The following is an 11,019-nucleotide window of genomic DNA, read 5'->3' as shown; positions in this document are numbered from 1 at the left end:
TTACTAAACGCTGCTCTGGACAGCCTTAAAGTTGCTTCTCTTCTCTTCACCTCCATTCAGTCCCGTCTCTGGCCATTGAGCCGCACAGCTGAATCGAGTAGCCCAAAAAGAAAACAAAAAAGGTAAAAAAAATATAATGATAAATTCGCTATGTAGCTGCCGGTTTTTGTTGTGTTTGTTTTGGTCTGATATTATAATTGCGAGTGGGCAGTGGCAAGAGCTCTTCGAAGCGAAATCGAATGGGATGGCATGGGATGGGAGCTGCTGTTGTGGGAGTGGCGCATTAAAATGTATTTACACGTTCATTGAATATATTTAAAGCGGCTCGCATTTGCTTATCGGAGAAAATCAAAACAAAGCACTTGCTGCGAAACACGGTTACCAATTTAATTGACAGCTGAATAACATCACCAGACATCGAGTTGAACTAAAATAACCCCCGACGTTTTTGTTAAGCTAATACAATGTGGATGGCATAATATAATACTCGCACATGTTTAGTAAGTGGCTACTAACCACATATCCAAATAACTCATGAGTTGTCTGCGAATTTCAAAATTAAGTTGGGCAAAGTTTAAGATGAGGTAATTGTCTACGCAATTACTGAACAATTTCAAGCTTAATATTCAAGCACTCTTCAAATAAAAATATAAAATAAATGAAATAAAAAAATAGAAAATTCAGAAGAGGCAAACCTTTGTTGAAGTTCAATGTTTCTTCATTATTTCATTTCTGCCTTAATCATATATATTATGGACATAATAATAATAGCATCATAATACTATAAAATGAATTTTCAATTAAGATTCAAAGTTCACCTGTAATAAGGTAAATGGACTCATATATAAATAAAAAATAAAAGTAAATAAATATAATATGATAATATAAAGGAATCCATTGATAGCACGTTGAGGAACTTTCATAATCTTATTTATTATATTAATATATATTTCGTAGCTATAATTTATAAGATTAATTATATTATCGAATCTTATTAAATTGATAAATGTAATATTTGTGTGCTTGCTCTTGGCCATTACTTTATTAAAATGCAGTAGATTAGATTGCAAAAAAATCAAGCAGAAGTAAATAAGCTCTTGAAGTTACGCCGCACGAGACTTAAGCCCAAAAGCTAAACTTAGATGGGTTTCAAACCAAAAAGCACGACTGATAAAGCTTTTGAAATATCCTCGATGGAATTCACCTCGCACCGGAGGCCATGACGCTGTTTACTTTTCCCAGGATATTGCTCAACCATAACCGCATAATAGGGCAGAAATTTAGCACGCATTAAACAACATCAAAATAAACAAACAATTTCGCAGACAATTGCTTCAAGCAGTTCAAGCAGCCACAACGAATTGTGGTTGACGGTTGAGGGAGGGGTCAGTCCGTAGTCCTTAGTGCAGGGGGTGGGGTGGGATTATCCTGCGGAGAAATATTCGCTCTTTGCTGGTCGTGTGGCAGCGTATAAATTCACAGACAAATTTTTTCTGGCCTTGTTCTGGTGTGGATGCAAAACGCTAATCGATATGTTCCAGACGCAAGTCCTTGATCCAGCCAGCCAGTCGAAAGCCAGGAGAACAACAGTTAGGGATGCTGTGGAGTGTGTGTGAATGAGAGTGTGTTTGATGGGTGCTGCTCCAGTTGAGTGCACCAGAAAAACCTTTTGACACTATCAATCTGTTTTTGACCCAACCCTTAAATGAAATAATGTGAACGTGACTCGAAGGAACTGGATTGAATATTAACTATTATGTACTGCCTTGGAGATTCACTAATCTTGAGGAATAGTTTTTAAGAGATAAATCACACAAAAATAACTTTAGTTAAGTTTAGTTAAGTACATTTCCATAATTTTTTCTTATATAAAATCCACTTGTTATTTTAAGTAAATAATATAGTCTAAGATTGTGATTAAGTTTTAGCTAAAATAATTGCCAGGAATGCCTATAAACATCCAATATTATTATATTTTTTATTCGAAGGCATACTGATTTATGATTTAAAGACATACACATATGATTTAGGTGAGAACTGAGAGGAAAGCTCAGAAGAACAATGTTTAAAAGAGTAAATTATGTAAGAGAGTCTCTGCGAGCATCAGGTTTGCTAGATTCCTACTACAATAATTCAATTCTAATAATCTTCATGCATTGTTGATAAATAATTTTCACAGAATGTAAGCCTTTCTTCTTTTTAAATGAAATTCATAAAAAGCCAATTCAATGCCAATGCAAAAATCATATTTTACTAATAAATATCATATACCAGTTTTTAATAAATATAAAATTCAAAACAGTTAATCAATCGGATTTACACGTAAAAATTAATTTGTTAAATATGAAAAACAATTTTAAAAACTAGTTCACTTAATATAAAGTTTACTCGTCTATCGTTTCAATTAGTTTAATGTTATTTTTTGACAAATTTATATGAACTTTTTTTAATTTACTTATTCAAATAGAAATCCCTTTTTAATCCTTTTATAAATTATTTAATATGTATATGGCTAATTTTTGGTATGACGGGTGACAAGTACGATAATATGCAAATCAAATCAAATAAGAGTTTATTATTTATTTCCGTTCTTTCCCACAGTCGGGTCAAGTCCAAGTGGAAGTGTGCATTGGCGATAATCGCCTTGCTTGGACGCACTCGTTTGAAATGCGATAATTTAATTGTGGTCCAATGACATATCCGGCGCACAACAACAACGACGTCGAGAACAACAACAACAATATTAGGTGAACGATATTCAGTCGAGGGTAGCTAGAGCGATTGCCAAAGTTAAATTAACAATCGTGTTTACATTGGTTTGTAACAAGATTTCACTTAAGGATGTCAGCTTTGGGCCTGCACCGGTATCCAGGACACTTACCCTGCATCAAAACTGATTACTGTCATCAGGTTTGTGTGCCGCGGAGTGTGCGCCGGCGCGTGTGTGCCAAACCAATTTGACTGGTAATGAAAAGGTTTGCGCATCCGCATCCGCCCTGACATATTGTTTGTGCATTGTTCGACTTTGCCTCGCGCTGGTTTTTCGCGCCTCGGGGTTAACGCACGTGACCTGGTCGCCTGCCTGGGCGGGGCGACAGCTCTGACGTAGCTAATTTGTGCGTAAACCAAAACATCAAATAAACATAATTCAATTTCAACAATTGCTCTGACTGTCTGCGGTTTCAAGTGGTGCTCTCGTCAATACATGTACAGATACATAGATGCATAAGTCTCGCTATATCTGCACTTAGATGGAGCGGCACTCATTTAATGATCTGTAAACTGTAACAGACTGCTATCCGATGTGATCTAATTGTTGTAAATTCTCGCACAATTTGTCATCTCGTGGGAATCTCACAGTATCGAGTAACCCTCGAAGCATAAATATCAACAGGTTGAGTTCCGAACAGCGTTCCAGAACGAGGCGCCATCATGTTGATCTCACATTACTAACAGCCCAGCAGAGGACTTTGCTTCACATATGGCAGCAAGTTTACATTGCTTATGAGCTAAATTAAGAGAAGGAGATTACTCCATTGACGGCTCTCTGCTTCTGGGCATCTGCTACCTACGCTGGCTACAAAGCAAAAATGGCGGCAGCCTGCTGTGAGCACAATAATGGCAAAATGTCAAAAACAGGTGAAGTATACAAAAAAAACCAATGATAATGTTGCTATCAGCTATAAAGACCACAATATGCGCTACATAAGAAAAATGAAAAAATACAAATACATACATATATATAGCGTATATTACCCTTTCAGTGACAGTTTTTTAAACCGATTTGGTTTTTAAATTTGCACTAATTTTTTACAAATATCCAAAATCTTTTCAACTTTCTCATTAATAAATAGATTTCAGATATTGAAATATATAAGAAACAAATTTATATACATATGTTGATTTATATATATATATATATATATATATATATATATATATATATATGTATATATAATATCAATCATAGATCTCATTGAACAAATATGCCTTGTTATTTTCTCACAGCTTCCGCCAGGCAACTGCCTTGTGCGAAAACACCCTGTAGTACTTGACAAGCTCCGCCTCTCAGAATCCAGGCGAATAGTTGCCAGTGTATTTAGGGGTTGAAGAATACAAACACGCACACAGACCTAGTAGCAGAGCTGTGCCATTTCCAATTGGATCTGCGGCACTATAAAAGGCTCTGAATTCCCAAGAGATGTTCTCATTACATATTTAAACTTATTAGACATCGCTAGCCTATTTATGGAAAGATTTTAAAGTGAAAATAAAAAACTTTACAAATAAAATAATTTAAATTAAGAAACTTAACGAAAATGTCGCGGAATCAGTTGCCAGATTCATCCTCATCTCCGCCTATAAGGTGAGAAGCTGTGAAATCATAAAAAGTGAACATATAATTCATTTATTCTTAGGAAATACCTACAACACTAAAATTATAAAATAAATTAGCTTACATTTATCGCAAGAAATTTGTACCCATGTTTTCCGTCGGCAATTGGATTATATTTTAAAATCATTAATTTCACCTACAGCCATTTACCATATCACAATTTCGACGATGATTTAATCAACGAACTGCCCTCTTGCATCTATGCGGGTCAACATCAGAGTGGTGTCGGTGCAGCTAGTGGGGGCATCTCGACCGGCGGCTCCGGCTTACGTCTTAACTCCAATAATTTAAGGCATATCCAGCAACATTACTTACACCAGGGCAATGGTATGTATAGTAATTCAGTATTAATCTTATTTTAATTTTTAAGTACGTTTTGCATTGTTTGCTATGGAAGTTATATGATCCATAATCCATAATTACGAATTATCATTCAGGAAAACCCATGTATGACACTGTTCAAGAAAACCACAATTTTCCTATGTGATTTCAAAATGATTTTTTATTGATTCTCAGTTCTTTCAAGATTTACAAATATATGACATATTCTCAAATTCAAATAACTAATATATAAATTATGATGAGATCGATGAAACATCGTTTGGAGATTCAAAATCTACAGAGAAGTCCTTTCGTATAAGATTCCGAACGGACATTTCTGTTGATTTAGATTATATTAGATTTAGTCATTCATGTCAAAATCGTTGTTGTGCAGTGTAATTAACAATTCTCCAATTTTTCATTTTTGATCTTAGAAAACATGCTCGACTCATCTACAAGCTCCAATAATCTGGTGCCTCTTAATTCTAATAATGCCACACCCATGATGTGCAATAGTCCAACGGCGACTAGTAGCGTCGGCGGTGGGGGTGGAGGGGGAGGTGGTCCAGGCCCTAGCTCGGCAGGAGGGCCCTCGAGTGGCAGCTATGGTGCAGCGGCTGCGTCCAGTTACAAAATTCAACGACAACAGGCAAATGTGCGGGAAAGGAAACGCATCCAGAGGTCCGCACCAACTGGGTACACTAAATGGTCTTCTCCATTGCACACTTAGCTATGCCCTGCATTCTCTGCAACATTCCACTAATGTGCACTTCTTTCTTTCTTTCCCTCTTTCTTTCTATCTTGCGCTCTGCAGTAGTATCAATTCGGCGTTTGATGAGTTACGGGTCCATGTACCCACATTTCCATATGAAAAGCGTCTAAGCAAAATCGATACTCTGCGCCTGGCCATCGCCTACATATCACTTCTGCGTGAGGTGCTCCAAACGGACTACGATCCACTCACCTATGTGGAGAAGTGTCTACGTGGCGAGATCAAAGCCGACCGAGCCAATTGGAATACAAGCGATCTAACAGCACGCCTCTCCTGGATCAATTGGGAGAATTTGGGCGTGCACCCAGGGCGACGCACACTCCTCACATCGCTAGCATTGTCTTCGGAGCCAATGTGTGGTGCCCATTGTGGCATGCCATAAGATTATTACGTTTCATTAGAACGAATACGTTACGTGTTAATCCGACAAATACTGTTATTCAAGGAATATTATAAATATTCCCATTATCAATCGAATAGAAAGTTAGTTTAGTGGGTTTTTACTCCCTTAAAAATGATAAATGGAATAATTATTCAATCTAAACCAGAGTTAATATCATACATTAGCAGTCAAAAGCAATTAATTAATTAAAAATCCCATTGGATTTGTGCGGAGATATTTGATTCCGAAAAGTATGCTATACATTATAGAAACGCATAGTAACCAAAACATCTAAAATATGTCTTCCCTGATATACTAATAAAAAACGATCTCATTATCTAACAATTAGCAGTAATATTTATTTAAAAAGCATATTAGTTGCACTAATCAAACGACACTTTATAACATTTAAAGTTTACATTTGTTCGCTGGTTCATAAAGTTTGGCCTAAAAGGCATGTTTTAACAAATCAATTCCTCAAATTATATTTCAGGATATACATATAAATATAGTATCAGTGTAGACAGTGAGTATTGCAACGTGTTCATTGACAAAATGTAAATACAAATGTCATAGTAAATAGTTATAGTGAGTTCTTTGTATTTGTTAGTTTGTACATAGCAATCAACTAATCTAGAAATCTACAAACACAGCGTTATCTAAAGTATATACTTATATATGCTACAAAATAAATATTTTTTATTAAGGAAATTAAGCACACCAAAAAATAAACTATTTTAAATTTACAGACATACATGACAAATACTTGTATGTGGCGTACTTAGGCGATCGTTATACTTTATGTCTATGTATTATTCTGATTACTTTTTGGCAACAACTACGACTACTGTTAACGCATACCCACATATGTACATGCATATATATTGTACATATGTGTTAATATTGTTAAATTTGCTTGTTTATCGAATTGGAATTTGACTTTGGTTTCATATTTAGTTTTGTTCGAATAATACTCAAAATACATTGGCTACATGAGGCTATGCACAAATACACACGTAAAATATAACATATAAGTACTATATATATGTATATATATATATATATATATATATATATATATATATATATATTGATTGGACACATTTAAGCTACATCTCTAATAATTGAATTTAACGATTGCTTTCTTTTGTTTTCATATTAGTTTTTGATGATGGTCTTTTTTCGGTTTTTTTTTCTACTTTGATTTACTGCTTAGTTTCCATTCAGCACGGCGACTTTGCGTAAGCTCTCAAGCTCGTTGCGTTTCAAACGCAAGGAAAACATGGCTTCTACAAAGCTATGGCAGTCAGTAACTATGCTATCCTGTATCATATGGTCGCGAAATAAAGTTGCCAGTGCCGCAATATCGTCACAGCCCAGTATATCGTTCTTATGTGTAATGAACATGGCCAGAGCTGCGCGAAATACAATCTACAAATATATAACCAATTAATATACATTATTATAGTTCATATGCTAGGACTTGCCTTATAACCTTCAGCGAAAACACAATCCCATATTCGCAGCACAGTTTCCACAGGCAAAACTTCGGCAAATATGCAAATGAACCATTTGCTTGCTATCACCGCATAGGGCAAATCTGATCAATAAAATGAAAATTTAGAAAATATTCATATAGCATTGCTTCTTAAGAGAATGCCTTTACTTACTCATGTCTTCCACGTGTCGGTTAACAGCCGGCACACGCCTTATGACCAGCTCCCTGAACACAGCCAAGTCACGCAACAGATTGGCCATGTTATGAGAATGATACTGTGGCACAATATTCTCAACGATATGCTTCAATAGCCAAAAAGATTTCTCCTCGTCATCAGTGACAATAAGCAGCAGGCCGGCTATATAGTTGAGACCCTGGCAGTATCCAACATCACGATTATGATGCGCATACGCGCAGAGTATGTTGAAGAGGCGTTCCTTCTTGGCATCGAAGTGGATATTGTCGGGAAACGTTCGAGGTAGATCGATTGATATGGAATCGCAGATTTCCTTGTTGAAATGTTGGATATTTAATAAACTACGATAAAGGTCGGGATTTCGTTGCTTTGCCTCATCGGCTCCACTGATTTTCATCCAAACATCCGCACGATATGGACCTGGTATGCCCTTGCGTATATATCGCTTTAGCTTCGGACTGATCAGCGTGAGATCTGGATTCTGTTCGAGTAAGCCCTCCCATTTAATGCGCCGGCGCGTCAATATCTTTAAGTAACCATCCATAAACTTCCCATAGAACTTGTAGTCGAACTTATCGCCACGCTTAAAACCATACTCGTCCACATCGCTAAAATACATTTGAAAACATTTCATTACTAAGCACTTCGTTTGCTTAAAACAATAACTATTATACGGGCCTATTTAAATGAGCTTTATTTTGAGCACTTACCTAAACTTGGAACTTGCGGTCGCTTCCATATGAATTATGACTAGTTTTTATTGCTCAGTTGGTAAAATTAAATTCTATTATTATTTTTTAATTTTTTAACGGTTTTCGACCCGTTACTCAGTTGTGCGTGTTGTTGTTGCTGCTATTTGTCAGTTGTTCTTTTTGGTTCATGGCCCCCATTAATTGCTTTTTGGAATTGTGTGCACGTTCGACGCTTCCGCTGTCCGTTGCCCCCACTGTTGCAACTTCAACTGCATAAATAATAGAAAACATTACAATTAATAGATAATCTAATTTATTTATATTCTTTTCTGCTACTATTTACTTCGAATGTCCTTCGGAATTTTCTAAGTAGTCACTGTTCCTCCTATTGTTGTTCTTGCAGGCGTTTTTTAGCGCGCCTCGAGCACTGATAACATTACAAATAGCAGCAGCAGTGGGTGGTAGATAGGTAAGGAAATTTTTATCACACGCTTAACGTTTGGACTTTCACTCTGATTGCACTGCAGTAATGAGGATGGTATTATACTAATTGTTTAATAATAGCTGACAGTTTACAACAATGAGTTGTCAGTTTACGAATTCCAGTGGTTTATTTATCATTTTTGTTTTTCTCTCTTTGCTTTTTTCATTTTTCGACCAAACACAAGTGTTAGCGTTATGTTAAGAAACGTCAATGAAAAATATTGCAAATTGTTAATGGATATGGTGCTAACGTTTACCTATTGGCGTCACATTTAGAACATCCTGGACTTTGGTTCCGAATTTAAAACTGATCATGTAGAAATTATTTCATCTTATCTCAACTTTATTTTTCTCGCATGTCGCGAGACCAGGTAGCACAACAATGTCTGCTTCTTCCATCATGAGATGGTCACCCTAATGATAACAGCCATGTAAAAAGAACTACGGTAACATTAGCTGTTATTAACAGTGAGCATTTAATACATGCTGCAAAATTAACCGGCCTCTGTGATTTGAGTTATTGGACTGATTTCAATACTTAAATACCAATACTCTATGCTTATGCAATGTATATTGCAATGAAAATTTTGATCAAGTTTTTAACATAATTTTACACTTATCCTTATAATTTTCTTTTGAATAAAACCGACCACAACAGCGTTGCCAGATGCAATAAAATATCGACCAGCTGTGTTTTTACCGACATACTGTCGTTGTCAAGCAATCGCAACGTGCCGGTGACACATTACGCAATGTATGAAACAATCTAAGGTAAAAAGCAAACAAATTTTGACAATCTAAAATTCATGTTACAAATAACGTTAAATTTGCAGACGCTTCATTAGGATCAGACTAAGGATTAAAAGAAACAAAACAATGCTGCGCAAAGCATCGATGTTAGCTGCGGCCGCGGTCATCACTTCTCCCGTGAAAAATCCATCAGATACGGAATCGCTCGTGTGTAAACCCAGTGAATTGCCTATCTATGGTTCCATACACATTTCAGAGTAAGTGCAACAAGTGAGAATTTATTCAAGAGATAGATTATCAATTGTTTAATGTAGTAAACCACAGAAACACCCAGAGCAGAATCTGCGAGCTTCGCCTTTGCAGAATACTTTAGAAGACGGTGTCCGTTTTGTTCGACTGGAACTGGGAAAAGGGTACAAGGCTGTAGGCGAACAGACCGCCATTGTTGGCGAGTATTATAATACGGCGAAGGAACACACGCAACGTTCTATTGATTTTCTGAATGAGCCTCAGAACTCAATGCATCGTAGTGGCGCCATTGTGATGGGCGGTCTGGCTGGTTTCATTTTCGCTGCTCGTGGTGGTTTCTTTAAGAAAGTGCTGTATACCACCATCGGCGCTGGTACCGTAGCATCATTGTGCTATCCACGCCAGGCGGAGGAGAATGTGCGTATTGTCTTGTACGAGGGACGGAAGATATTTGCTGTTGCTTACAACTTCATAAAGGGTGTGAAGCCTGGAGAGGAGATATCCATTGAGCCAATTCAGAAGTTCCCCACAACTCTGAAGGATCTCAAGTTCCTGGCAATAGATCTGATCGACGAAGCTAAGGACACAATTTTCCCCAAGAAGAAGTAAAAATAAGCGATATGCAAGTAATACGAACCAAAAACTATATTTTGATTTGCTAAGTCAAATTCTATTGTCTTTGAAAACAAGGTTCCCTATATTTCATATTTTCGTGTGAATAGTATACTTTACTTTCTGTTGATTTTGTCGGCCAACTCGGCCGTCAGCAATAAACTCAAGTTGAGCATCAATTTGTTTTTTTTTTTCAATGGACCATGGACAGAATTTCGCGCATGTAGTTTAAGTATTGATTGAATATTCAAACTGGTGTCAAATGTCGCCGGCCAAAAAGTGAAATTTTGCTGTACTGCGAGCTGGCACAGACTTCAATCGAGCTCGCTCTTGTACTCATACTCTTACTCGTTGCGATTGTGCCAATCATTCCCACTCGATGACTGAAAAGTTAATGAATGGATCGAAATTGAGGCTGCCGTTAGCTGCAATTGTTGTTCATCATTTACGCACTTGAGCATTGCGGGAAGCTGAAGAAGCATCTCAATTAAAGATTGTAATAATGATAATGCATAATTGCTGTATGCTACATACTGTATATTAATGTAATTGTCGCAGCGAGGGTAGATTGATCTGTAATGAGTCAAGACCAGACTCATATGATTGGCTGTGGATAATAAAACAGTTTAATGGATCACTAAATTAATATGACTTTTCGCTATAAAGCT

The 11,019-nt window shown here is 36.7% G+C and overlaps 3 protein-coding genes across 6 annotated transcripts; 2 read left to right on the top strand and 1 right to left on the bottom strand.

Annotated features, from left to right (window-relative positions):
- The first annotated feature begins 4,300 nt into the window (after positions 1-4,300).
- Positions 4,301-6,150, top strand: LOC111604636. 2 transcript variants are annotated; one of them, XM_023322779.2, is made up of 4 exons: positions 4,301-4,366; positions 4,539-4,723; positions 5,152-5,398; positions 5,532-6,150. In XM_023322779.2, exons 1-4 carry the CDS (start codon positions 4,320-4,322, stop codon positions 5,869-5,871), a joined length of 819 nt encoding a protein of 272 aa, XP_023178547.1. In that variant the 5' UTR covers positions 4,301-4,319; the 3' UTR covers positions 5,872-6,150. The 2 variants fall into 2 exon arrangements, with proteins under 2 accessions (XP_023178547.1, XP_023178546.1); XM_023322778.2 differs by having other exon boundaries at positions 5,152-5,425.
- An 818-nt stretch (positions 6,151-6,968) lies between these two features.
- On the bottom strand, positions 6,969-9,315 carry LOC111604628 (growth hormone-regulated TBC protein 1-A). Of its 2 annotated transcripts, XM_023322757.2 has the most exons (6): positions 8,998-9,315; positions 8,601-8,778; positions 8,276-8,526; positions 7,542-8,173; positions 7,359-7,471; positions 6,969-7,302 (listed from the first exon to the last, which is right to left on the bottom strand). In XM_023322757.2, the coding sequence occupies exons 3-6, from the start codon at positions 8,302-8,304 to the stop codon at positions 7,084-7,086; spliced, it is 993 nt and encodes a 330-aa protein (XP_023178525.1). In that variant the 5' UTR covers positions 8,305-8,526; positions 8,601-8,778; positions 8,998-9,315; the 3' UTR covers positions 6,969-7,083. The 2 variants fall into 2 exon arrangements, with proteins under 2 accessions (XP_023178525.1, XP_023178526.1); XM_023322758.2 differs by lacking the exon at positions 8,601-8,778.
- A 108-nt stretch (positions 9,316-9,423) lies between these two features.
- On the top strand, positions 9,424-10,530 carry LOC111604629 (MICOS complex subunit MIC27). 2 transcript variants are annotated; one of them, XM_023322759.2, is made up of 3 exons: positions 9,424-9,511; positions 9,574-9,747; positions 9,805-10,530. In XM_023322759.2, the coding sequence occupies exons 2-3, from the start codon at positions 9,617-9,619 to the stop codon at positions 10,346-10,348; spliced, it is 675 nt and encodes a 224-aa protein (XP_023178527.1). In that variant the 5' UTR covers positions 9,424-9,511; positions 9,574-9,616; the 3' UTR covers positions 10,349-10,530. The 2 variants fall into 2 exon arrangements, with proteins under 2 accessions (XP_023178527.1, XP_023178528.1); XM_023322760.2 differs by lacking the exon at positions 9,424-9,511 and having other exon boundaries at positions 9,521-9,747.
- Positions 10,531-11,019: the final 489 nt, after the last annotated feature.

This window comes from Drosophila hydei, unplaced genomic scaffold (assembly GCF_003285905.1).
Source record: "Drosophila hydei strain 15085-1641.00,03,60 unplaced genomic scaffold, DhydRS2 tig00000063-arrow-pilon, whole genome shotgun sequence".
Classification (NCBI taxonomy): domain Eukaryota; kingdom Metazoa; phylum Arthropoda; class Insecta; order Diptera; family Drosophilidae; genus Drosophila; species Drosophila hydei.
The sequence above is the reverse complement of the archived record's forward strand: the minus strand, read 5'-3'. Positions and strand labels throughout refer to the sequence as shown.

Coding starts and splice junctions, on each gene's coding strand:
- LOC111604636 (XM_023322778.2), top strand. CDS start 4,320: ATGTCGCGGAATCAGTTGCCAGATTCATCCTCATCTCCGCCTATAAG. Junction 4,724..5,151: donor TTACTTACACCAGGGCAATG/GTATGTATAGTA, acceptor TTTTGATCTTAG/AAAACATGCTCGACTCATCT. Junction 5,426..5,531: donor CCAACTGGGTACACTAAATG/GTCTTCTCCATT, acceptor TGCGCTCTGCAG/TAGTATCAATTCGGCGTTTG.
- LOC111604628 (XM_023322757.2), bottom strand. CDS start 8,304: ATGGAAGCGACCGCAAGTTCCAAGTTTAG. Junction 8,174..8,275: donor ACCGCAAGTTCCAAGTTTAG/GTAAGTGCTCAA, acceptor AATGTATTTTAG/CGATGTGGACGAGTATGGTT. Junction 7,303..7,358: donor TTTTCGCTGAAGGTTATAAG/GCAAGTCCTAGC, acceptor ATATATTTGTAG/ATTGTATTTCGCGCAGCTCT.
- LOC111604629 (XM_023322759.2), top strand. CDS start 9,617: ATGCTGCGCAAAGCATCGATGTTAGCTGCGGCCGCGGTCATCACTTCT. Junction 9,748..9,804: donor GGTTCCATACACATTTCAGA/GTAAGTGCAACA, acceptor TGTTTAATGTAG/TAAACCACAGAAACACCCAG.